The following is a 27,744-nucleotide window of genomic DNA, read 5'->3' as shown; positions in this document are numbered from 1 at the left end:
TTTTTTACCATTCTGCTGTCTCTTTATGGAAACACATTTTCTAGTCTTCCCCCTTTAACACAAAATACGCTATATATATTATATATATATGCCTACTCAACCATATGTGCAATAATCTTTCCCTAACACTTGAAAATTTTTTAACACTTGAGTATGGTCCTCTTCATTCTGTTTTATACCATAACGTTCCATCGTGTCTTCTTTGCAATTGAGTTGCTACCTTTTTTTTTTTTTTTTTAACCATTAAAACAATGTTGTGATCAATAATCTTGTGTTATAATTTTGTACATGTGCTGGTCATTGGATAGGTTGGGTTTCAAGAAATGAGGCTGCTACCTTAAGGAGCAACTAATTTTACAGGTATTGCCAGATTCTCCTCTGTGATAGTTAAGATTGTATGTCAATTTGGCTGGGCCACGATTCTTGTTTTGGCAGTAGTATAATGTTGTGATCACTTCCCTGTTGAGATTTGTTATGTGATCACCTCCATGATAGGATCTGTTGAGTGGTACTGGTGGGGGTGGGGCCTGTGGCAACTCATCGCCCCCTCAGCCTTCATCTCTCCACCCTCAACTGCCTAGTCCTTCCTGCCCTTTTTGCTGGGGCTTTTGCTTGCTCTGGCTCCTGCAGCTGGCTCCTGTTCATCTGACCTCCAGTTCTTGGGACTTGGGTTAGCAGCTTACCTGCAGTCTTGCCTGCTGATCTTGAGATCTGTCGATCTTCACAGCCTGCAACAGCATTACTTTCCAGCCTGCCGATCTTGAGTTCACCAGCACCTGTGGCTACGTCAATCAGAAGCCTCTTTCCTACCCCATGGACTTGGGACTATTACAGCCTTTAAAAACCAGTGAGCCATTTCCTTGACATAAATCTCTCTTTATATATTTATACACTTTCTTGGTTTTGCTTCTCTAGAGGACCCAGCCTAAGTCAACCTCCATGAGAAATTTATACATTTTTGTTCTCCAAGCAGTACATGAGAATGCCCATTTCACCATAGCCTTACCAACAGAATATGTTATCAAACTTCTGGATTTTTGCCAGTCTGATAGGTGACAAATGATAGTTAAGTTTTAATTTGCATTTCTCTAATTATAATCATGATTAAACTCTTTACCCAAGTTTAAGGGACATTTGGTGAACTGTCTGTTCATGTCTTTGGCCCATTTTTCTATTGGGTTGTTGGTCTTCTCTTTTTAATAAATGCCCCTATTGCCATTGAATTTATTCTGACTCATGATGATCCCATGTGTGTCACAGGAGAACAGCAGTCCTTAGGGTTTTCAATGACTGTAACCATACGGAAGTAGACTGCAGCGCCACTGGGTGAATTTGAACCACCAGCTTTTCAGTTAGCAGCCGAGTGCAAATCATTTGCACCACCCAAGGGTCTTTTAATATATGAGAACTCTTTTTACAGTAGAGATTAGAATGGGCTAGATTGTCTCAACACATCACAGAATCACAGCTTTAAAATAGTCAAAGCAGTCATTAACACCACCATTTACTGTTGCAGGAGTCCTGTTTCCACTTAGGACAATTTGATTTTATTTTTCTGACTTAAAAGTAACATGTTCATTATAGATATATTGAAAGGAATTAAAAACCACCCACATTTCCACTTTATTATATTCTTTTTCTAAGTACACGAAGAAAAAAGGAAACATCTTCCCTTGTGTCAATTCTTATCTCCCAGAGCAGCCATCAGTGAACATCAAAGGTTTGTTGCATATGCCCTTGGTTTCTTTTTTCCTCATCAGCCCAATTTAGGAGTCTCTCGGTGGGTCAAATGGTCAAGTGCCAGACTACTAGCTGAAAGGTTGGTGGCTCCTCGAAGGCAGGCCTAGTGATCTGCTTTGAGAGGTTACAGACTTGAAAACCCTCTGTAGCAAGTTCTACTTTGACACATGGGTTGCCATAAGTGAGAGCTGACGCGAGAGCAACTAACGATAGTCCAATTTAAAATTTACATGGTAGAAAATGTTTTATTTCAGTAATATCTTTTATACGGTGTTACTCATTACTCTACAAAGCAAACAAACAAAAATATAATTGTACCTAAGGACTGAGATGTATGCAAACCTAGTATTTTCTTATCAAGGTCATTTTAGGAACAGGGCCTCTGAGAGAAATTGGGAAGCATAGGAAGTCTGCTTACCCTATTTGGTAATCTGCCACCATCTCAAAATACTAGAGTACTGTTGCATTCTCTTTGACTCTTCAAACTAAGCTCTTGGTTAAAAATAGTTTCACTTCCAATTAGTAGTAGCACAACATCAAAGTCAATAACAACAACAAAAAACATGAACACACTGGTAATTTTGTTAAACTTATATTTTGAAGTAAAAATTCAGAATAACACATTTTTACAAAATTGTCACAGCAACAACCTTAAGATACCGTTGCATGCTACATTTACAAAAAATACAAACCTAGTAAAAACGAATAGCTGTCATTTATATATGTGATTTTCTTTCTTTAAACAAAAAGAAAGCTAACTAAAAAGGTCAGACTGAGAGCCATTGCCAGGATGATGCAGTAATAGCCCAACACCTCCGTGGGAAGGAGGCTGCGCGCTGTGCTGTTGCTCCTCTCGGGCCTTCCACTTCCTCAGGCACCACGAGAGGCCCAGGCTGGGTGATTTCTCAAGTCCTGTGTGCCATGGTCCTTTCAGCTCAGAGGATGGTGGAAGACGGTATCACTGTTTCCTTTTGATTGTAAACTTCAAGTATGCTAAAAATTTTACTACAAAGAGTTCTATGATTTTTACTGTGACTCCCACCACCTTTGGGAAATTTCCATTTTAGAAGCTTCTGATTTGGTTCACTTACTTGGAAGTTCCTGCCTTGGAAGCTATCCCCCATGTATACCTGTATAAGCCAGAACTCCTTTTTTGAAGGACTGTGGCTCTTGCCTTCTTCACAAAAGCGAGGCAGTGACTGTGCAGGATCAAACCACCTTCACTCTGATTACCAGGTACCCAGCTAATTGGCTTATTGCTCTTACATCAAATTGCTTATCATACAAGCTGCACCTTGGTATGCTCCTCTAGAATTGCTTCATTTCATGCTGCTAATAATGAAACATGAAGTTTGAGGTTTTTACATAACAGCTTCTCAGGAATTTTGCTGGTATGTGAAACGATTAATTTGCATAGGAACAAATGATAGGATACTTATGCTGATAGATAAGCTGTATCTCAGCACCCATAGCTGTAATTCTGTCCCTTCATTTAACGTTGCATTTGGCTTTTAAAGAGTCAACTCAGTAAGCTTGTACTCTCAAAGAAAATCTCTACTTTCTTTTTCAATACGAAACATGATTTTTTAAAAAAACCCACAAAGACATGCTCAAGATAAAACATCACAAAATCATGAACTCAGGTAAATGTTCTAAAAACGCAATTAACCAGTTTTAAAAGGAAAGATCTTCACAGCCAAATAACAGATCGGCTTATAAAATAAACAATATCACCTGTGAGTAATATGCTCCCTTAAATAATTAACTACATGAGACCAAACAATCAATGGTTACCCAAAAGCAGGATGAGAAGGCAAGGAAAGGAAGGGAAGCTAGATCAAGGCAAACAGAATGGAAAGAATGAGAATGCTGACACGTGGTGAAAATTGTAACCAATGGCACAGAATAGTTTGTATAAAAATTGTTAAAGGGGAACCGAATTTGCTAGGTAAACTTTCACCTAAAACACAATATTATTAAGAAAAAAAAGTAAAGGTCTTCAAGCCTTTGATCATGCCAGTGGATCCCCAAGTTCTAGGATCCATTATTCCACATCACCGTTTTTACAGTCTGAGAAAAACTAAAACCCATAGTCTTAACTGGGGGCATATTATTATAATTCATTACTCCAATATGTAACTTTTTCATAATCACTTGAAAATTCATAGTACAGTATCACTCAAACTTGCTAATTACGAGAGATGCAAATCTACAATCATTTCCTCTCATAATGATTATAACATTATCCATTTAAATTTATTCCTAATTAAATTTGATTTCAACTACCTGATTTTGAGTTTGAGGTAGCTTCACAGGGGCTCTGTTGCTATGAAAATGGTATGTTTCAAAGGACCAGCTGAAGTATGAGACTTCAATAAAAGAGGGAAATACAGTATGGGTTATACCATTTTCTCACTTGGCTTACAAATTAAAAAATAATCAACCATTTCTTCAGTGATGAAAATACAGCTCCTTTGTGAGCATGGACACGATGCACGGGATCTGCTTCTTTGCATGAAAAGTACAGTCAAGGGAATAGGATTCAAATTCTGTTGCGACCTTCCGGTTGACCCGAGTGAGGATATGCATGAGCTCCAGTTTGTGGGCGTACTGTCGCAGCATGGCGCAGAGTGACTGGATGAACCAGGAGCCGTCCTTCGAATTTCGCCAGGAATAGTAACCTACAAGGTACAATGTAATCAAAATACCATGGGTTTCTACGAATTGTCATATAACGACAAACGTAAAAATATGCAGGAACTCCCACAGGTCTTATTAGCAATAAAAAAAAAAAGCAACACATTTGGTTTCAGGGGGAATGATGATGGAGGTAAAAAAACCTGCCCTGTGTATATACCATTGCTTTCATCAAAGAAAAAGAATTGTGGACTAATTTTACCATTCAATTACTAAGAGTTCTACTTCCTGGGTTCCCCTTCCAGGAGGGAAGAACAAGTAAACGTGCAGAAGGTAAGAAGATACGAAGCAGAGATATCTAAAAATGATCATTATAAATAGCACAGTATTTCAATCAGACTTAATTTTGTTCTAACATTGGCTTTCCCAAGAAATAAACTCATAATGTATGCATAAATGTGTGTGCTTTTAAATTGTCTACAGGGTGCCTGGAAAAAGTCCAAAAGGGGAAAATAGTATATTTATTGCACTTTTTTCAGATTAAATATTGGACCCATTGTTTTAAATTTAGAAGTACTTTACCTGGAGGTTAAAGGAAACTATATCAAGCATATCTGAAAATGTAACACCCTATATAAAAATACATTTACTGGGTACAGGGTTTCCTTTCGGGGTGATGAAAAAGCTCTAGAACTAGATAGTGGTGATGGTTGCATGACACTGTGAATATACTTAATGTCACTAAATCGTACACTTTAAAATGGTTAGTTAAAATGGTGAGTTTTGTTAGGTGTATCAGGATAAAAAAAATTTCTAAAGCATGAAGAAATTCACAATAAAACGGTGAATTTTATGTATGTGTATCTTACCATAGTCAAACTTTGTGACATCCTAAATTAGTTGTATGATAAATAGTTGTATGACCAATAAATATTTATTGATATGATGGCATGTGCAATACAACCACAAAAAATTGCAGGTTAATATAGGATACATTGTTGTTGTTAGGTGCCCTGGAGTTGGTTCCTATTCACAGTGACCCTATAGAACAAAGCAGAACTGCCCCATTGGGTTTCTAAGGAGTGGCTGGTGGATTTGAACTGTCAACCGTTTTGGTTAGCAGCTGAGCTCTTAACCACTGTGCCACTAGAGCTCCTTCAATAGGCTATCGTAATGGACTGAATTGTGTTCCCCAAAAGTATGTGTTAGCTTGGTTAGGCCATGTGGTTGCCCTCCATTTTGTGATTTTCCTTTATGTTATATATCTGACTGTGGTTAAAAAGATTAGGGTGGGATTATAACACCACCGTTACTCAGGTCACCTCCCTGACCCCAGTGTAAAGGGAGTTTCCCTGGGGTGTGGCCTGCACCACCTTTTATATATACACACGCACACATTTTTCCAGTCAAACTTTTGGCCAGAGATAATTTTTTGAGACTTCTCTGTGATTAAGGTACACTATAATACAGATAAATTAGTTGTTCTTTAGGGACATCAAACTCTTGACAGCCTTTACAACACACTCTTCATTGTTTCATTCAATGATAAATCAAAGTAATTCATTTGAACTCTACATACAGCTTTCATTATCTGTAACTTTCTTACCAGGTGCTGTAGAATACGCATATAAGAAGTCTGCCTCAACTGGTATTTTCTGACATGTCATGTCTTCACCAAGACTACTGTCTGTTTCAATGCCACAGTCCAAATCTGTACCTCTGCAGGCCTGAATGTTAGAAAATAACCATTAAAAAAATGTGTACGCATTTTTCCAAGAATTAGAAATTATTTTTAAGAAATGCAAAGGCTGCATAAAAATTGATGTTAATTATGCTGAACCTTTTTGTTATAAGTCTAAATTAAAATTTATTCCATATCTCCTAACTGATGGTTTAAATGAAGAAAAAAGTAACAATAATTCAGTAGCCTCAAGGAAAAAATAAATCCTTTGGATATTCTACAACTGAGTAAACTAATCCCTGACCAGTCCTCAATAGGAGCCCCTGTTATGGTATTTGGCCATTAAGCGAGTACTTAGCTGTGAGTCCATCCAGAGGTGCCTTGGAAGGAAGGCCTGGGGACCTACTTCTGAAAAATCAGCCACTGAAAACCCCACAGAGCACAGTTCTATCTGACACACGTGAGATCACCCTGAGTCAGAATCAACTTGATAGCAAAAAACAACAATCTGCAATAACCAAGTTGACTTTAGCTAAGTTATACAGTACCTGAATAATGAAAAGTTTGGGTTTTCCAGTTAGACTTCTACAATTATCTCCTCTGAAGAAAACTGTTAATTTTTTCAGGTCAACAGGTCCATTTGTTCCATAAATAACTCCTTCATCACCATGGCTTAGAAGCACACAAATAAAACTGCTCCTTTTGCTATGATCTTCTTCAGAAACTTGAAAGATATTTACCAATAAGAAAAAAAGAAGTACAATTTATTCGATAATCTCAGATAAACTGTATGGGAACAAGATGAAGAAACTGAACTAAGAGATCATCTAAACTCGGGGCAAAGCGACATACGTGAAAACATTTCAGGGAGTTGGCATGAATAACTGTTTTTTTAATTCTTAGTGAGATATGTAAGATTAGGACTACATACAGCATAATCCTACAATTCTCATACTTTATTATATGCATAATTATAGCTAGGCCAAAATATAAAATTGGACAACGAAGGTCATTTGAATTTTCTTACCATTGTGCATCAATTGCAAAATTTCTTCACGCGTAAGATCATTTTTATTCCTGACTTCGTATTTCAAGTTCCTGAATGTTTCCCTGAGGTTTGCTGCATCTACGTCTGTACCAGACCGAGGTGCCATTCCTTGGAACAGAAAGAATACTTTTAGATGCTTAAAAAAAATAATAATAACTGAATTGAAATGAAAGGAACTACTCAATGACAAACACAACCTATAATAAATCCATCCTTCCAAATGCTGAGAATATTCTAATTATTTTGATCATGATGATACAAAATCTCTTTAATTTTTTGGCATATAAAAACATTTCTTAATATAAACTGTATCAGCGTTACAGCCACAAAGATACTTTCGTAGCTGCCTAGTCAGTGAAAAACAGGAACAACTTAAATGCCTACTAATAAGTGTTTGCTTAAATAAACTAGGATTCATTCACATAATGGAATACTATGTTGCCATCTTGTAGACAATATTTTGCCATGGAAAAAATGGCCAGTTTAAAAAAAAAAAAAAAGACCAGAAGACAACACGGTCCTACTTTTGTTTTAAAAAATTATATGGGTGGGTATCTAACTATCTCCCACATACATGCACACCCAACTCTCTCATAGAGGAAGTGTGCTTCCTCGACTCTACACCTCTAATGATCTTAAGATACATTACTAATTTCATAGTATCTTTTCAGGAAACAAAAATCAAAACACTACCACATTAATACTATTCATCAAGCATTCTGCTACGGGTAACTTCCTTTAATCCTTCCAGTCACCATAAGGTAGTTATTATCATGTACTAGCTTCATTTGTACAGGTGTGAGAAATCCAGCATAAAGAGTTAAGAAACTTGTCCAAAGTAACGAAGCCAGTGTCAGAGCCAAATCCAGGGATCCTGGGCTTTTTTGACCACTCCTTTACAGTACCATCAACACAAATATACTTATCAATTGCATGATGCACTCAGATCTCAAAAATGCTAAAATGTGGGGGGACTTTAATATGTATGAATAGAAAAAAAGACTATACCTTTAATGTGTAGTTGCTTATCTCTGTGTAGTCTGATTTTCTTTCTTTTTTTTTTTTCATTTTGCTAATCTGTAATTTCTGAGATTTGTTACAGGCATATATTGTTTTTATAAAAATTAAAAAGATCCTCAAGGTTTTGACACTGGAAAGCCTGAGGACACCATGTAGCTGTGTGACAAGGTGACTGACCGCTAGTGCCATCTGTGAGTCTCTCAGAACAGGAAACACCAGGCTGCCAGAGATGGCTGTGAGAACTTCATCTTCTAATTTCAAACCAGAAAACCTTATTTCAAAGCAAAAGCCAACTACTAGTCCAAATATTTTTTTTGGAGGGGGGGACATGGGGAGAGTGAAATGACATTTTTTTTTGTTGTTGTGTGTTTTTAAAGAATAGGTTCAACAGTGTAAAATTCCATAGGATGATGGTATCATTAATATTGTGAGGCAGAATATTTGAAATAAAATTTTAAAAACTAATGATGAAACAATGTCCTCTCTACTTAATGGTTGGAGGTGGTAGCTCAATATACAGCCAAAAGCAATAAAGATGGCATTATTCAGGTTTAGAGACCCATTTTCAACTACTCTATTCGCATTCATTATAACTAATCTTAAAAACAAATGCTGCTTATCTTTCCACTGTATTGGGCTTCTTTCCATTTTCACAAGCACCCTGGATCTGAACTCCTGACTTACAGATTACCTCAGGAGCCTCCTAAATTAGATTCACCTCCTCTAGTTTTTCAAATTTAAAATTAATTCTAATATGATTAAAATACACATTCAGAGTATTAGTACACAATTACTTTAAAAGTGAAAACAGGGAAAGAGCCAAAACATTCATTTACATGGCAAATTATGTAAGTGGATGATATATTTACAGAATAAAATATTATATAATCATTAAAATAACAGACATGAAAATTATGCAGCAACATGAAAAATGCCTATATTATATTAAGCTAAACAAGCAGGGTGCAATATTGATTGCATATGTGAATAAAATCAAGTTTTAAAAACTGTCTAGGAAAAAATACTGGGTAAAAATACACCAAAATGTTAGGTTTTTTGGGGATTGTAAAGAATTTTACTTTCTATATTCTCTAGAAAAATATTCAGAATTGTATTATTAGAGTCAAATTTTACGTAGTATGGAGACTGAGAAGGGATTTGGTGACTAGGCTGTGGCAGTGGAGTGGTCGAGGTAGAAAACAGAGCAAACCGGGTTTAGGAGGGAAAGGAAACAAGTGGAGATGGCAAGCTTAAATTTTCTGTTCAAAATTCATAGAATAAAGAAAGACAAAAATCAGACCAAAATGTAAGAGGAAGCAGATAAAGAAAGATCTCCTTAAGATGGGAATAAGAGTTCCTCAGTAGAGCAACTAGAGATACGAGAAAATAAAATAGAATGATATACAGATTAAAACTCCGGCTTTGGAGTCAGCCAGATAAGATCTGAATCGCAGCTTAGCTACTGAAAGTATCTGTATGGCTCTGTACAAGGTTCTTAACCTTTCAGAATCTAATAGTAGCTACTTTTCAGGGTTGTTGTAAAAAGTAATAATACTAGTACTTTGTTAAGAACTTTCCATTAGCATTAAAGAGGGAGCAAGAGAATAAAGAATGAAGTTTACTGAGAAGTCAGGGTAGAAGAGGCCAAGCATACAGATAAGAGAACAGCTCTTGGAAGAGAGAAAGACAGGTACACGAGTTCGAGTTCACGTTGTATCATGTGACTTATAGGACAGTGCCTTCTCTCTACTCATGATTATCCTGTCATAGTTTTCTGACTAATAACAGATAAATACTATTTTTAACATCTCAAACGGTACACATATTTAAAAAGGACAAAAAATTACGTAAGATACATACCAGTGCCTGGATGAAAGTTTTTGTTATTAATTATTATACACAAGCCCATCTCAGGATAGTCCATTTTGTAACTACTGTCCAGGGGCGCCCCAGAGTCTGCTGCTTTGCCTCCATGGAGGACCCTTCTGTTTAGAATCAAACAATAGTTGACAGAATTAGAAATGACCAACGCTGCTACTCACATTAATAACAGTTTTCAAACCTGTAATAACAGCTACCATTTATTAAACGTTATGAGACAATGATGAAGGCCTTTAAATTTAAATTTCACAACAATCCGTTTTACAGATGACGGAATGACCCTCCATGAGGTGAAGTAATGCGTTGAGGGTTATGTAGATATTATCAGAACCAAGGATGATAACATCTGTTGGACTTCAGAATTCAAGCTTTTAATCTCTGTATTTATGTTTTCCACCAAAATGTTAATAAACTTTTCATCAAATAGTTTTTTTTTTTTTTAATAGTACTTTAGATGAAGGTTTACAGAACAAACTACTTTCTCGTTAAACAGTACACATACTGTCTTATGACATTGGCTAACAACCCCACGACATGTCAACACTCTCCCTTCTAGACCCTGGGTTCCCTATTATCAGTTTTCTTGTCCCCTCCTGCCTTCTAGTCCTTGCCCCTGGGCTGGTGTACCCCTTTAGTCTCATTTTGTTTTATGTGCCTGTCTCATCTTTGGCTGAAGGGTGAACCTCAGGAGTGACTTCATTCCCAAGTTACAAAGGTATCTGGGGCAATAGTCTCAGGGTTTCTCTTGTCTGTCAGGCCAGTAAGTCTGGTCTTTTTTTGTGAGTTAGAATTTTGTTCTACATTTTTCTCCAGCTCTGTCTGGGACCCTCTATTGTGATCCCTGTCACAGCACTCAGTGGTGGTAGCCAGGCATCATCTACTTGTACTGGACTGTCTGGTGGAGTCCGTGGTAGATGCAGTCCATTAGTCCTTTGCACTAATCTTTCCCTTGTATCTTCAGTTTTCTTCATCTTCCCTTGCTCCAGAAGGGGTGAGGCCAGTGGAGTATCTTAGATGGCTGATCAGAGCCTTTTAAGACCCCAGATGCCACTCACCAAAGTAGAACGTAGCACATTTTCTTTTATAAACTATGCCAATTGAGCTAGATGTTCCTTGAGACCGTGGTCCCCACAGCCCTCAGCCCAGCAATTCGGTCCCTCGGGGAGTTTGGATGTGTCTACGGAGCTTCCATGACCTTGCCTTGTACAAGTTGTGCTGGCTTCCCACTATTGTCTTACCCTTCACCAAAGTTACCTCATTTGTCTATATACTGTTTTTCTCCCACTGCTTCCCCCCTGGTGATTGTCAAAGATTATTCCTTTTTGTGTGTAAACCTTTTCATGAGTCTTTACAGTAGTGGTCTCATACAATGTATCTGTTTGTGATTGACTTATTTCACTCAGCATAACGCCCTCGGGATTCACCCACGTGGTGAAATGCTTTGCAGATTCATCACTGCGTAGTGCCCCGTTGTGTGTATGGATCCACAGTTTATCCTTTCATCTGTTGATGGGCAACTAGGTGGTTTCCACCTTTTTGCTATTGTGAACAGTGCTGCAATGAACATGGGTGTCCACATGCCTATTCATGTCACGGCTCTTATTTCTCTAGGATATATTCCTAGGAGTAGGATTGCTGGATCATATAGTATTTCTATTTCTAGCTTTCTAAGGAACCGCCATATCGTTTTCCAAAATTGTTGTATCATTATGCATTCCCATCAGCAGTGCGTAAGAGTTCCGACTCCCCACAGCTTCTCCAACAGTTTGTATCCTGTTAATGTTGTGTTGATCATCAAGTGATGATCCTATTTTTTCTTCTGTGAATGTCGTAGTTTTTGGCTTTACATTTAGGTCTTTTACCCATTTTGAATTAGTTTTTGTGTATGGTGTGAGCTATGGATCCTGTTTCACTTTTCCGCAGATGGACGTCCAGTTTTCCAGCACCATTTGTTAAGAAGATTGTATTTTCTCCATTTGATTGACCTTGGGCCCTTACTGAAGATCAGATGACTGTAGGTGGACAGATCTACATCTGGGTTCCCAATTCTGTTCCACTGGTCAACGTATCAGGTTGTTTCAACTGCAGTAGCTGTATAGTAGGTTCTGGGGTCAGGTGGTGCAAGGCCTCCTACTTTATTACTCTTCGTTAGTAGTTCTTTACTTATTGGGGCTTCTTCCTTTGCCATGTAAAGTTAATGATTAGTTTTTACATCTCTTTAGAGAATGTTGTTGGTATTTGGATCGGAATTGTATTGTATTCCATTAAGAATGATGTTGGTTGTTGGTTTTGAATTGTTGTTGTTGTTAGGTGCCATCGAGTCAGTTCCGACTCATGGGGACCCTATGCACAACAGAATGAAACACTGCCCGGTCCTGAGCCATCCTTACAATTGTTGTTATGCTTGAGCTCACTGTTGTAGCCACTATGTCAATCCACCTTGTTGAGGGTCTTCCTCTTTTCCACTGACCCTGTACTCTGCCAAGCATGATGTCCTTCTCCAGGGACTGATCCCTCCTGACAACACATCCAAAGTATGTAAGTCTCACCATCCTTGCTTCTAAGGAGCATTCTGGCTGTATTTCTTCTAAGACATATTTGTTCGTTCTTTTGGCAGTCCATGGTATATTCAATATTCTTCAAAGGTGTCAAAATTCTTCTTCGGTCTTCCTTATTCATTGTCCAGCTTTCACATGCACATGATGTGATTGAAAATACCATGGTTTGGGCCACGCGCACCTTAGTCTTCAAGGTGACATCTTTGCTCTTCAACACTTTAAAGAGGTCCTTTGCAGCAGATTTACCAAATGCAATGCGTCTTTCATTTCTTGACTGCTGCGTCCATGGTTGTTGATTGCGGATTCAAGTAAAATGAAATCTTTGACAATTTCAATCTTGCCACCATTTATCATGATGTTGTTCATTGGTCCAGTTGTGAGGATTTTTGTTTTCTTTATGTTGAGGTCAATCCATACTGAAGGCTGTGGTCTTTGATCTTCATTAGTAAGTGCTTTAAGTCCTCTTCACTTCCAGCAAGCAAGGTTGTGTCATCTGCATAACGCAGGTTGTTAATTGAATCTTCCTCCAATCCTGATGCCCCGTTCTTCTTCATGTAGTCCAGCTTCTTGTATTTGCTCAGTATTACAGATTGAATAGGTATGGTGAAAAAGTACAACGCTGATGCACACCTTTCCTGATTTTAAACCAATCAGTATCCCCTTGCTCTGTCCGAACAACCGCGTCTTGATCTATGTAAAGGTTCCTCATGAACACAATTAAGTGTTCTGGAATTCCCATTCTTCGCAATGTCATCCATAGTTTGTTAGGATCCACAAAGTCGAATGCCTTTGCATAGGTAATAAAACACAGGTAAACATCCTTCTGGTATTCTCTGCTTTCAGCCAGGATCCATCTGACATCAGCAATGATATCCCTGGTTCCACGGTCTGAATTTCTGGCAATTCGCTGTCGATATACTGCTGCAGCAGTTTTTGAATGATCTTCAACAAAATTTTGCTTGCATGTGATATTAATGATATTGTTCTATAATTTCCACATTCAGTGGGGTCACCTTTCTTGGGAATAGGCATAAATATGGATCTCTTCCAGTCAGTTTGGCCAGGAAGCTGTCTTCCAAATTTCTTGGCATAGACAATTGAGCACCTCCAGGGCTGCACCTGTTTTTTGAAACATCTCAATTTATAGTCCATCAATTCCTGAAGCCTTGTTTTTTGCCAATGCCTTCAGAGCAGCTTGGACTTCTTCCTTCAGTACCATCAGTTCCTGATCATACGCGACCTCTTGAAATGGTTGAACATTGACTAATTCTTTTTGGTATAATGACTCTGTGTATTCCTTCCATGTTCTTTTTATGCTTCCTGCATCGTTTAATATTTTCCCATGGAATCCTTCACTATTGCACTCGAGGCTTGAATTTTTTCTTCAGTTCTTTCAGCTTGAGAAACGCCGAGCATGTTCTTCCCTTTTGGTTTTCCATCTCCAGCTCTTTGCACATTTCATTATAATACTTTGTCTTCTTGAGCCGCCCTCTGAAATCTTCTGTTCAGCTCTTTTACTTCATCAATTCTTCCTTTTGCTTTAGCTGCTTAAAGTTCGAGAGCAAGTTTCAGAGTCTCCTCTGACATCTATCTTGGCCTTTTCTTTCTTTCCTGTCTTTTCAGTGACCTCTTGCTTTCTTCATGGACAATGTCCTTGATGTCACTCCACAACTCGTCTGGTCTTAGGTCACTAGTGTTCAATGTGTCAAATCTATTCTTCAGATGGTCTCTAAATTCAGGTGGGATATACTCAAGGTCATATTTTGGCTCTCGTGGGCTTGCTCTGATTTTCTTCAGTTTCAGCTTGAACTTGCATATGAGCAATTGATGGTCTGTTCCACAGTCGGCCCCTGGCCTTGTTCTGACTGATGATATTGAGTTTTTCCATCATCTCTTTCCACAGATGTAGTCAATTTGATTTCTGTGTGTTTCACCTGGCGAGGTCATGTTGGTGAAAGGAGGTATTTGCAATGAAGAAGTCGTTGTTCTTGCAAAATTCTATCATTCGATCTCTGGCATTGTTTCTATCACCAAGGCCATATTTTCCGACTACTGATCCTTCTTCTTTGTTTCCAACTTTTGCATTTCAATCAGCAGTAATTATCAATGCATCTTACTTGCATGTTTGATCAATTTCAGACTGCAACAGCTGATAAAAATCTTCTATTTCTTCATCTTTGGCCCTAGTGGTTGGTGTGTAAATTTGAATAATAGTCATATTAACTGGTCTTCCTTGTAGGCGTATGGATATTATCCTATCACTGACAGCATTTTACTTCAGGATAGATCTTGAAATGCTCTTTTTGATGATGAATGCAACACCACTCCTCTTCGAGATGTCATTCCCAGCATAGTAGACTATATGACTGTCCGATTCAAAATGGCCAATACCAGTCCATTTCAGCTCACTAATCCCCAGGATATTTATGTTTATGCATTCCATTTCCTCCAGGTATCTGTCAGTTTGTCATACTGTGGGGGCTTGCGTGTTGCTGTGATGCTGGAATCTATGCCATCAGTATTCAGATACCAGCAGGGTCACCCATGGAGGAGAGGTTTCAGCTGAGCTTCCAGACTAAGACAGACTAGGAAGAAGGACCTGGCAGTCTACTTCTGAAAAGTATTAGTCAGTGAAAACCTTATGAATAGCAGCGGAACATTGTCTGGTATAGTGCTGGAAGATGAGCCCCCCAGGTTGGAAGGCACTCAAAAGATGACTGGGGAAGAGCTGCCTCCTCAAAGTAGAGTCGACCTTAATGACGCCGATGGAGTAAAGTTTTCTGGACCTTCATTTGCTGATGTGGCACGACTCAAAGTGGGAAGAAACAGCTGCAAACATCCATTAATAATCGGAACCTGGAATGTACAAAGTATGAATCTAGAAATTGGTTTTGCATAGATGTCCTTTATTATGTTGAGAAATTTCCCTTCTATACCTATTTTATTGTGAGTTTTTATCAGGAATTGGGCACTGGACTTTGCTGAGTGTATTTTCTGCATCGATTGAGATGATTATGTGATTCTTTCCTTTTATTTATGTGGTGGATTACATTGATTAATTTTCTAATGTTGAACCATCCATGCTTACTTGGAATGAATCCTACTTGAACACAGTGTATTATTTTTTTGATATGATGCGGAGTTCTATTTACTAGAATTTTGTTGAGAATTTTTACATCTGTATTCATGAAAGATACTAGTCTGTAGTTTTTTTTTTTTGTGGTGTCTTTGCCTGGTTTTGGTATCAGGGTTATGCTGGCTTCATAGAATGAATTTGGAAGTACTGCTTCCTTTTCTATGTTCTGAAGTAGTTTTTAGTGCTGGTGTAAGCTCTTCTCTGAATTTTGGTAGAATTCTCCAGGGAAGGAAACCCGTCTAGCACAGTGGTTAAGAGCTATGGCTGCTAACCAAAAGGTCAGCAGTTCAAATCCACCAGGCGCTCCTTGGAAACTGTATGGGGCAGTTCTACTCTGTTCTATAGGGTTGCTATGAGTTGGAATCAACTCGACGGGAATGGGTTCTCCAGGGAAGCCATCTGAGCCAGGGTTTTCTGGGAGGAAGTTTTTTTTTTTTTTTTTTTACCTTTTCAATCGTTTCTCTTGTTACAGGTCTCTTCAGATTTTCAACATCATTTTGTGTTAGTTTGGGTAGGCAGTGTGTTTTTAGGAATTTTTCCATTTCCTCTAGGTTTTCTAATTTGATGCAGGATAGTTTTTCATAATACTCCATTATGATCCTTTTTATTTCAGTTGGGTCTGTTGTAATGTCCCCGATTTAATTTCTCATTTGGTTATTTGCGTGTTCTCCTATTTTTCTTTTGTCAGTTTGGCCAGTGATTTGTCAATTTTGTTGATTCTTTCACAGAGCCAACTCTTGGTTTTGTTGATTCTTTCTATTGCTTTTCTATTTCATTTATTTCTGCGCTGGTCTTGATTACTTCCTTTCTTCTGGTGGCTGTGGGCTTTTGCTGCTTTCTCTTTCTATTTGTTCAAGTTGTACAGCTAATGCATTGATTTTGTCCCTTTCTTCTTTTTTGATTTGTGTTTCCATTGCTATAAGTTGACCTCTGAGAATTGCCTTCGCTATGTCCCAAAGCATGATGGGTTTGATTCTAGGGATTTTTTGGTTCTTCTCTGATTCTTCTATTACCCAGTGGTTTTTCAGCAGGGTGTTATTCAGTTTCCATGTAACTTATTTTTTCCCTTTCTCGTCCTGTTGTTAATCTTTACTTTGATGATACTGTGGATCAGAGGGTTGTTCTGTGGCCAAAGATGTAGTCTTTTCTGGAAAACATTCCATGAGTATTGGAAAGGAATGTGTACTTTGTAGGTTGTGGGTGGAGTGTTCCATGTGTTTATGAGGTCAAGTTGGCTGATTGTGCCCTTTTGTGCTTCTGTATTTTTGCTGAGTTTCTTTTTAGATGTCCTACCCTTTACTGAGAGTGCTGTGTTGAAATCTCCTACTATTATTGTGGAACTGTCAATTTCTCTTTTCAGTCTTGTTAGAGTTTGTTTTATTTATTTTGGAGCCCTGTCATTGGGTGCATAGATGTTTATTATGGTTATGTCTTCAGTACGCATGATCTCTTTAATCATTATGTACTGCCCTTGTTTGTCTTAGGGTGGATGTTGTTTTAAAGTGTATTTTATCTGAGATTATTATTGCCACTCCTGCTCTTTTTTGGTAGCTGTTTGCTTGATATATTTTTTTCTATCCTTTAATTTTTAATTAATTTACATCTTTGTTTCTAAGGTGTGTCTCTTTTACACAGCATATTAATGGATCCTGTTTTTTCATCCATTCCTTCACTCTCTGTCACTTTATGGGCGCAGTTAGGCCATTTACATTCAGCGTAATCATTATTGATAGGTATGCGTTTATTGCTGTCATTTTGTAGTGCTTTTGTGGTGCTGATGTTTTCTTTGTTTCTCTTACTCTCCTGTGCAGAATTTCTTCTGTTTGTGGATTTTTTTCCCACTTCTTTTGTTTTTAAAAGAGACTTTATGTTTTTCTTCTTTATTTTGATGAGCAGGTTTGTTAACTTTCTTTGTGGTTACCTTGAAATTTACCCTTATCTTCATAGGTTTGTTCTAGTCTATTATTACTTGGGCTCACATTGCCTTTGTCTCCATTAGAATGCTTTACACCTATAACGTTTATTCCCTCCTTTATTATTTTCATGTTGTTATCATTTACAGATTAACCTCTCTGGTTCCCTGTTGTAATTCTTGTGGTTTGAGAGTTCATGTCCTAGGTTGGTATGATCTTGCATCCTAGATACAGGCTGTGGTCTGATTTTTTTTTTTGTTCTCAAACCGAACGAGTCCCTTTGATAATTCTTTTAAGTTTGGTTTGGTTTTCACATACCCCTTAATCTCTGTTCATCTGGAAATGTTCTAATTTCACCATTATTCTTGAATGAGAGTTTTGCAGGATATATTATTCTTGGTTAGCAATTTTTTTTCTTTCAAAGTTTTATATATGTCATCCCATTGCCTTCTTGTCTGCATCGTTTCTGCCAAGTAATCAGAGCTTGGTCTTATTGTTTCCCCTCTGTATGTGAATTTTCATTTTTCTCAAGCTGCTCTCAGGATTCTTTCTTTTTGTCTTCAGCAAGTATGATTATGGTATGCCTTGGTGATTTTCTTTTGGAGTGTATCATATTTGGGGTTCGTTGGGCTTTGTGGATGGTCAGGTTTTCATCTTCCATGATATTAGGGAAGATTTCCATCAGCAATTCTTCAATGATCCTCTCTGCTTTTTCCATTTCTTTACCCTGTTTTGGAACTTCAATCACTCCCATATTTTTGCTTTTGATTTTATCTGACATAATTCTCAGGGTTTCATTTTTCTTCATTCTTTTTTCTGGTTTTTCCTCATACAAAGTTGTATCCAAATGATTGTTTTCGATTTCACTGATCCTGTTTTTCATTGTTTCAAACCTGATCCTTAGCCTTCTATGACACTGTCCATGTCTGAAATCTTGTTTATCTTTCAGACTGCTAATTGTTGCTTTTTTTTTATTTCTAGTTGTGAATTTATTTTGACATTTTGTTCCTGTATTATCTTCCTAAATTCTTCAATTTTTTTTTCTCTGTATTCTCCATGAATTTGTCTGCCTTTTCCATGAATTTGTCTAGTTTTTCCTCATTTTTGTCTGCTTTTTGAATCAACTGTTGGGTAGCTCTGAGATTTGAATTCCCTATCAGGTAGTTCTATGCTTTTCCTTCCACTAGAAAATCATGTGGTGTTTTATTTTGGATGCTGTCATGGATTGAATTATGTCCCTGCAAAATGTGTGTATCAGCTTGATTAGGCCATGATTCCCAGTATTGTGTGGTTGTCTTCCATTTTGTGATTGTAGTTTTTTGTTGAGAGGCTTAGGGTGGGATTATAACACGACCCTTACTCAGGTCACCTCCCTGATCCAAGGTAAATGGAATTTCCCTGGGGTGTGGCCTGCACCACCTTTTATCTCTCAGGAGATGAAAGGAAGGCAAGCAGAGAGTTGGAGACCTCATACCACCAAGAAAGCAGCAGAAGGAGCAGAGCGTGTCCTTTGGACCTGGGGTCCCTGTGCCCAAAAAGCTCCTCAACCATGGGAAGATTGAGAACAAGGACCTTTTTCTAGAGCTAACAGAGAGAGAAAACCTTCCCCAGGAGCTGACACCTTGAATTTTGACTTTTAGCCTTCTTTACTGTGAAGAAATAAATTTCTTTGTTAAAGCCATCCACTTGTGGTATTTCTGTTATGGCAGCACTAGACAACCAAGACAGATGCCTACCGTTACCATTCCGTCCTGTTTTTTTGTGCTGTCTTTGAGACTTTCAGTAGTTATCTTTTTCATCTATTCACTGTAGATTTGTTTCATCCTGCTTTTTCGTTTTATTTGGTTATGTCTGAGCAGGCGGGCTATGCATTCTTTGTTGTTTCCTTTTCTGTGGGCATGATTCTTTTCACCTTCTTGTTCAATGGGCAGGGTGAGTCACTCAGCTATGGTACAGGAGGGCAGGTCCAGCTGAAGGGGAGGGGCTAGGATGGGTTGAGTGTGGCATGTACTAGGGTTAAGAGGGTGGGCTGAAAGCCAGTGTAGGGCAGGTTCCATTAGGTTATGCCTGTGCTGCTTGGCAGTGTGACGTTGACCACAAGGTGCACACAGGCAGGAAGGAGAAGGTAGACTGTGATGTGTGGAGCTAAGATGTGTATGGGCAAGAAGAGAGAGGAAAGAGAAACAGGAGCCAAAAAACAAAAAAGCTCCAAAACTAGAAAAACCAAATCCGTTGCTTTCAAGTGGATTCTGACTCTTAGCCACTCTACAGAAAAGAGAACTGTCCCATAGGGTTTGGGAGTGCCTGGTGGATTCGAACTGCCAACCTTTTGGTTATCAGGCATAGCTCTTAACCACTACACCACCAGGGTTCCCAAGAAACAAAGAAACAAACAAAACAAGAAAAAAAAAAGAAAAGAGTACTTGGGGAGTTTGCCATTGGAGTGGATAGATGAGAAACTGAGAAGCGGAAAAAAACAAAAAGGAAAAAAGAAACAGAAAAAAAGAAAAGAAAAGCCACTACCGATCCCACCGGTGCAGCTGCAAAAATTGTGGAAGTGGCTCCCCGGCCGCGCAGTACAGCCCGGTTGGGAGGGGTAGAGATGTCAAACAATGCCAGCTATTCAGGAGACAGGAAAAGAGTGTAAGTATAGAGAGGCGCAAAATTGAGATATTATGAAAGAAAAAAAGGAAAAGAGAGAAAACAAAACATCCCCAGGGATCCCACCAACGCAGCTGTGTGGATTGGGGCAGTGGCTCCCAAGCTGAGCAGTGCAGCCTGGCTAGAAGGGGCTCCCAAGGTGTAAAAAGAAAAAGAAAACAAACAATACAAAACAGAACTAAACAAAAAGCTCTGGGGATTCCCCCAACATGGCGGTGTGGCCTGGGGATGTGGTTCCTCAGTCAAACGGTGCTTCACAACCTTTCAACAAGAAGCAAAGATGGCATATGGAGCCAGGTGTTTGAGAAAAAAGAGGGGGAGGAGGTAAAATGCAGGAAGGAAACAAAAGTATCAGAAAAAAGCAACACTAACAACAAAGGAATGGTACTGAGGGATTTGGCCAGCGTGGGCCAGGCAAATCCACACAGCATGGGGCTGGAGCCCGTGCCTCCTCGCCAAGAGACTGCGACCAGAGGGAAGTGGCAGAGGCTGAGCAGTGTTTGGAAAGTGTATATCACTCATTACCAGGAGAACTCTATTAAGCTGCTTTCTCGTACCCCTTGTCTGCCAATTGATATGGGTGGGGAGAGTCCAAGTGCCACGAAGCCTGCACTTCCCAGCTTGCTGAGTGACTGCAGCCAGCTAGGAAGAGGAGGAGCCCAAGCAGGGGGAAAAGGATGAGGGATGGAATAGCGTATATTGCTGGTTACCGGGTGGTCTGTCTCCTGCTGGGAGCTCTGTGAAGCTGCTTTCCCGTACTCCCTCGTCCACCGATCTCTGACAGGCGTCCAAGACGGTGAACATGCGGTGCGTTAGCTGATAGTGGATCTCCACACATCTCTCTCCTCGCTTTCTGTTCTCTGTTACTTTCTTATTCCATTTGATGCTACGTTGCGTTATCTCTTCATTTGATGCTTAAGGTTCCAGGATTGATGTTTTCTCTGTTTTAGCTTTTTAGGTCTTTGCGATGGAGGGACAGTGTGGTGCTTCTGTCTATAGCGCCATGTTTGCTCTGCCCTCGAATAGGTTTTATACTTTAATTCTGTGAAGTATTTTATCCTCCAAGTTAAGAGCAATATCTTGAAAATTACCCCCAAATTATAGGAAACCAAAAACATGCAAATATGACTCAAAGCACAATATTTATCAAAATTCATAAATTGTTCCTTAAACTCTATGAGCTGAACAAACTAATAATTTATTAATACATAAAAGCACTATTATAAACAATTGAAAATACTTGTTTGGAGATCATTTATCCAAAAACCACGGATCTGCAAATTTTTTCTTAAAGGGCAAGATGGTATTTTAGATTTATAGGCCATAGAGTCTCTGTTGCAGCTACTTAACTCTGCTGGTGAAAACAGCCCTGAACAATATGTAAACGAATGAGTGTGGCTGTGTCCATAAAACCTGACAAAAGCAAACCACAAGCCTGACCCTGATCTAGACCAAGAATCAGGAAATGAGAGGTCAAAAAACAACAACAAAAAAATGCAAACCCATTGCCATCAAGTCAGTTCTGACTCATGGTGACCCCACGTTTCAGAGTAAAGTTGTGCTCCACAGGGTTTTCAATGACTGCAATCTTTCTTTATAAAACTAAATCACACAGTCCTTCTTCCATGGCACCACTGGGTGAATCTGTACCACCAACCTTTTGGTTAGTAGTCTAGTACAAAACATTTGCACCACCCAGAGACCCCTAGATAATGAGTCACAGAATTATAAGTCCCATTTCCCTCCTAAAGAGACAGGCGGCAATGTGTGATAGCTAGACTGAGAGTGGACACACCTGATCCTGATGAAGAACAGAGACCCAAAATGCTTGCAAATGTGAAGGTAACTAATCATAGGACCATAATGGTCCTAAACCTGTTTTGGGCTCCCAAGTAATTTGCTATTTAAGTGATGTTCTATATGATAATGAAAAGTAGGAAGGAAAATGTGTAAATCACTTTACAAAGGTTTCAAAAACTACTTTAATGGAATTATATTTTAAATGGAATTACATTTCAAAGGCTCAATTTCTAGGATAATTCCTTTACCTATAACCCAGTTCCCTAAAGGTAATTAAACACTGAAAAATCTTTATTGGAAACCCTGGTGGCATAGTGGTTAAGTGCTACAGCTGCTAACCAAATGGTCGGCAGTTCGAACCCACCAGGCGCTCCTCGGAAACTCAATGGGGGCAGTCCTACTCTGTCCCATAGGGTCGCTGTGAGTCAGAATCAACTTGATGGCAATGGGTTTGGTTTTTTTGGTTTTAAATCTTTATTGACAACTTGTTAACAATATTGCTGTAATAATATTGTTTAGTACTAAAATTAATTTGTAATTCTTGGGTTAACCCAGAGGATATTGGGTCCCTGAAAGAAATTATTAGAATTAAAAGTATCACAAGAAATTCTAATCGATAATAATAGATATGAATTAAATTAAGAATATTTGAGTTTTAACTTTTTCCCCTCCTGAACTTGATAGTTACTAGAAGCATTTATAATTACAATATTCCAAAAAGAAAGACCAGAGAAAAACAAAGGGTAAAAGATAATTCATAACTAGGCACTGAGACCCCCACACTTCATCTGTCAGTTTATTGTACTGTGGGGGCTTGTGTGTTGCTGTGATGTTGGAAGCTATGACATTGTTATTCAAATACCAGCAGGGTCACCCATGGTGGACAGCTTTCAGCTGAGCTTCCAGACTAAGACAGCCTAGGAAGAAGGACATCATGATAAACGGAGAAATATCATGATAAATGGAGAGAACACCGAGGTTGTCAAGGATTTCATTTTACTTGGATCCGCAATCAACACCCATAGAAGTAGCAGCGAAGAAATCAAAATACACATTGAACTGGGCAAATCGGCTGCAAAATACCTCTCTAAAGTGTTGAATAGCAAGGACATCACCTTGAGGACTAAGGTGCACCTGACTCAAGCCATGGTGTTTTCAGTAGCATCATATGAATGTGAAAGCTAGACAATGAATAAGAAAGACCGAAGAATTGACGCCTTTGAATTGTGGTGTTGGCAAAGAATATTGAATATACTGTGGACTGCCAAAAGAACAAAAAAATCTGTCTCCGAAGTACAACCAGAACGCTCCTTAGAAGCAAGGAAGGCAAGACTGCATCTCACATACTTTGGACATGTTGTCAGGAGGGATCAGTCCTTGGAGAAGGACATCATGCTTGGTAAAGCAGAGCGTCAGCGAAAAAGAGGAAGGCCTTCAACGAGATGGACTGACACAGTGGCTACAACCATGGGCTAAAGCATAGCAACCATTGTGTGAGGACGGCACAGGACCAGGCAGTGTTTCATTCGGTTGTGCATAGGGTTGCTCTGAGTTGAAACCAACTCGATGGCATCTGACAACAGGCAGTGAGAGCTGCCATTTCATTTTAGTCTTAAAAGTTATACGTTAACAGGAGGCCAAAAAACTTCCCACAGACACAAAACCTATAATCCTTCAGCAGAGCAATCTGGGAAGGTACAGAACCAACTAAACTTGTGGGTTTGGTTTTTCCTGGTGCATTCTTTCAGTTCCAGGACTGGGTTTCTGACTATGGGACTGACACCGTGCTTGATCTTTAGATGCCTCCCTTAATCCTCTTCACAATTCCATGAAAGTTATAAGGATGAGATTCAGAGAGGTTAACTGTGTAAAGTCACACAGCTGTCTGAGGGAAGAAGTCAACTTGGTCTCTCTGGCTAGAAAGCTCATATACGCTCTGCTTCCCCACTCCTCAGTTTGCCATTTAAACATACCGATCTTTCTCTGATTATACAGGGTTCCATTTAAATACTCACGTTTCCAAATTTTTAATGGATTTCGAATCCACCGAGTTTTCAGTGTTCTCCATGGATACTTTTATTAACTAGAATATAAAGAAAATAGAAGTCAATCAAAATCAGCCATTATAAAACCACTAAAACCACTGCACTATATTCATTATCCGAATGATTATTTCTGCATGTTAGTACTTTATATGGACATTTTTGTATCAGCATTACCACCCTAACCCAAGCTTCACCTTTATTGCTAAAGGTTTCTGTGAGCTGAGCAATGTCCTTTCTACTTCCTTCCTTTCTTCCCTTTAACCAAGATATTAACAGTGAAGTACACAAAGTGCACAAATAAATGTGCATCTGGATAAATTTTTACATTTGTATGCCCCCTCCCACATTAAGATATAGATTGCAGCTTATTTCTGTTTCAACAGATCAGGCCATTTTAAGAACGCAGCCCTTCAGTCAATAAGAAGACTTTATACTATTTTCACCTTGCTAAAAGAAAAAACAAAGAACTTGGCACCAAAATGGTATAACTCACATAACACTAGTATACGATGCTTAAATTCCCAAGAGGTACAGTACCAGGAAATTCCAACCTACCACAAAATTTTTATTCTTCAACTGGGCTTTGGCATCCCAACTTCTCATTTAGGGTGGTGAATTGGTTTACGAAACCTGGAAGTATAAGCTAAAGTTTCTTCTTTCATTCTTTCACCTCACACAGTGAACAAGTCCTTGTAAGCAGCTACCACTTACCGAGCACTTATTACATACTAGGTACTGTGTTTACCAAAAAAAAAAAAAAAAACCAAACCTGTTGTCATCAAGTCGATTCCAACTCATAGGTACTGTGTTAAGCATCTTTAATTTTCCGAACAATCCTAAAAGTCAGGAAACGCAACCCCTACTGAGTAACTTTTTCTATGACACAGAGCTACGTGATGGAGATCCAAGGCTTTCCCTGCCACTCTGCTCTACTGCTTCTTAAGAAGCTTGGTCCTTACTACTTGTCTTCTAGAGTTCTACTTTGTCTCCTCTAAGCTATCCAGAAGCAAAGGAACTTTCTAGGCAATTGTGATGGTTAAGATTATGTGTTAACTTGGCTGTTTATGGGTGATCACCTTCATGATTGAATCTGCTGTAAGTACTCCATCGGTTGAAAGAGATTTTCCCTGGGGATGTGGCCTACATCCGAATATAACCAGACGTTTTAGCTTTTTTGCTCACTCTGGATCATACGGCTGTCTCCTGTTCGTCTGACCTCCGGCTCTTGGGACTTGAGCTATTAGCTTATCTGCAGATTTTCAGATTCATCGATCTTCACAGCCTGTGAGCAAGAGCACTGTTCTCAGACCTGCTGATCGTGGGTTCTCCAGCCCCTGTGGCTACATGAATCAAGAGAAGCCTCTATCCTGATCCACAGACTTGGGATGTTCAAGCCTCTACATTCATGTAAGCCATTTCCTTGATATAATTCTCTATGTATATATTTATATACTTTACTAGTTCTGCTTCCTTAGAGAACCTAGCCTCAGACATTTGGCACACAGAGTGGTTCTAGAGAAACAGAATTGTAAGGATGAGTTTCCTAAATTGGTTCTCAAGTCTGGTTAGTCTTAAAGATGTTGATGACTCTACTTCCAGCAATAAAGAGGGCACTGCTAATTCATGGCGTGAGGTGGCAATACAATTATGCAAAATATCACCACCAGTAGATCAGGTATTGGTGAAAGGCAAGGCTCTGGATGAACACACGTGATATCTTTCTAAATTTTGTCAGAATGAAAAGTATAAGAAAGCTGGTAGGTTGGTAGGTAGACAAACTGGTTAAAGAGATGTGCTCAGGGCTTCAGAGTTAAAGCTCAAGTGCCACATATATGACCTCAATCCTTCCACTTGTGATTTGAAAAAAAAAAAAGCCTTATTTCTTGTAGTAACAGAGCTGAAATTTCTGGAAACCAAACTCAGAGTCTTACTGTAAGAGTGACTGAATTACAAGCCCAGCTCAACTGTCAACCTTGAGAGGAGTCTGAAGTTAAAGTAAGGGCATTGGGAAGAAATGGGATCCTGAAACTTGGGATGGGGACGTATGGGCAGATAATCAGGAAGCTGGAGACACAGCCCCTATATTCCATTAAATCATTCCTGCCAGCAGAACCAATCCCAGCTGAAGAGATTACTTCATGTTTCTCTGCTAAACCACTCTGCCCAGAAAAACCATTACCTCCTCCACTCCTATCTAATGAGATTAGCCCTAGCCCAGCTGCCTCTAAAGAGCCCTTGCCTGAGTCACTGCCTGGGGCATTGACTGAGGCAGATGCTTTACAAGACAATGCTGAATGTTCTCAAAACAATTCCACACTATGGATTCTGGCTTCTAGACCTGTAACTAGACTTAAGTCCCAGCCAGTCCCAAAAGGTGAAGTACAAAGTATGACCCAGGAGGAGGTATGCTACATTCCAAAAGACCTGCTTGGCTTTTCTAATATGTACCAAAAAACACCTGGGGAATGTGTGGGAATGGCTATAAAGGGTTTGGGATAATGGCGCAATGAAGATCGAGATGGATCAGTCTGAGTTTATTGATATGGGTCCACTAAGCACAGATTCTTTATTCCATGTTTCAGCTCAAGAAGTTAGGAAAGGATCTAATGGTTTATTTGTTTGGGTCCCTGAAGCATGGATTACGAGGTGGCTTACACTAAATCAAGTTGAAGTACTGGATCTACATTGGTATACTGTAGAAGAAGGTATCCAAAGGCTTAGGGAAATTGGTATGCTGGAGTGGATTTATTAGGTTAGACCCACAGACTCACACATGGAGTACCAGAGGACACACCTTTTACCACAACTGTGAGGAACAAATTTGTGAAGGGAGCTCCGGGATCCTTGAAGACTGCTGTGATTGCTATCTTAAGTAAATCAGATTTGACAGTGGGAACTACCCTAACTGAATTAAGACACTAAAATGAAGCTCACTGGACCCTGTGGTAGTAGGGGCCAAGTGGCTGCACTCAATCGACAAAGACAAGGTGGATGTGGTCACAGTAGTGGACTGCAGAGTCAAAGCAGTAATCAGAAAATCTGCCTTTTATGGACTTACAGCATTGGCTACTTAGTCAAGGTGTTCCTAGGAGTGAAACAGATAGGAAGACTATGAAATATTTACTTGATCTGTACAAACAGATGAATTCTAGTTTAGATGAATAGCAGTGTAACTTGAATGGGCAGAATAGAGAGTCACTAGTTAGTTCCCAGCTTTGAGTGAGTCTAAAGACCCACAACCCCTTGAATGAAGGAGAGGCTGTGTCCCCTTGAGGAATGACTCCAATACACTGCTAAAAACTTTTACTGTTAATTTTTCTCCCAGCTTTCCCCAAAGGGACCTACGGCCTTTTATGAGTGACTGTTCATTAAACCAAAAACCAAACCTGTTGCCGCCGAGTCGATTCTGACTCACAGCGACCCTATAGGACAGAGTACAACTGCCCCATAGAGTTTCCAAGGAGCACCTGGTGGGTTTGAACTGTCGACCTCTGGTTTAGCAGCCGTAGCACTTACCCACTACGCCACCAGGGTTTCCAACTGTTCAGTGAGGAAAGGGAAATAATCAGACTTTTCAGGGATTACTGGACACTGGCTCTTAACTGACACTAATTCCAGGAGACC

The 27,744-nt window shown here is 39.2% G+C and overlaps 1 protein-coding gene across 4 annotated transcripts in view; it reads right to left on the bottom strand.

Moving 5' to 3' along the window:
* Positions 1 to 219: 219 nt before the first annotated feature.
* The window catches only part of CASP3 (caspase 3), a 48,103-nt gene continuing 20,578 nt past the window's right edge, over positions 220 to 27,744 (bottom strand). For 2 of the 4 annotated variants that reach the window (XM_064273524.1, XM_023555017.2), the window contains exons 2-7: positions 24,091 to 24,158; positions 9,987 to 10,111; positions 7,086 to 7,214; positions 6,607 to 6,782; positions 5,984 to 6,104; positions 220 to 4,421 (exon numbers count right to left, since the gene is read on the bottom strand). In XM_064273524.1, the coding sequence (XP_064129594.1) occupies positions 4,192 to 4,421; positions 5,984 to 6,104; positions 6,607 to 6,782; positions 7,086 to 7,214; positions 9,987 to 10,111; positions 24,091 to 24,143 (834 nt within the window). In that variant the 5' untranslated portion in view covers positions 24,144 to 24,158 and the 3' untranslated portion in view covers positions 220 to 4,191. Of the gene's footprint in view, positions 4,422 to 5,983; positions 6,105 to 6,606; positions 6,783 to 7,085; positions 7,215 to 9,986; positions 10,112 to 20,985; positions 21,318 to 24,090; positions 24,159 to 27,744 lie in introns of those variants that run through there. The other 2 variants (XM_010595638.3, XM_010595639.3) reach the window with 2 other exon arrangements.

This window comes from Loxodonta africana, chromosome 21 (genome assembly GCF_030014295.1).
Source record: "Loxodonta africana isolate mLoxAfr1 chromosome 21, mLoxAfr1.hap2, whole genome shotgun sequence".
In the NCBI taxonomy this organism is placed as follows: domain Eukaryota; kingdom Metazoa; phylum Chordata; class Mammalia; order Proboscidea; family Elephantidae; genus Loxodonta; species Loxodonta africana.
This window is presented reverse-complemented; position numbering and strand designations above follow the sequence as displayed.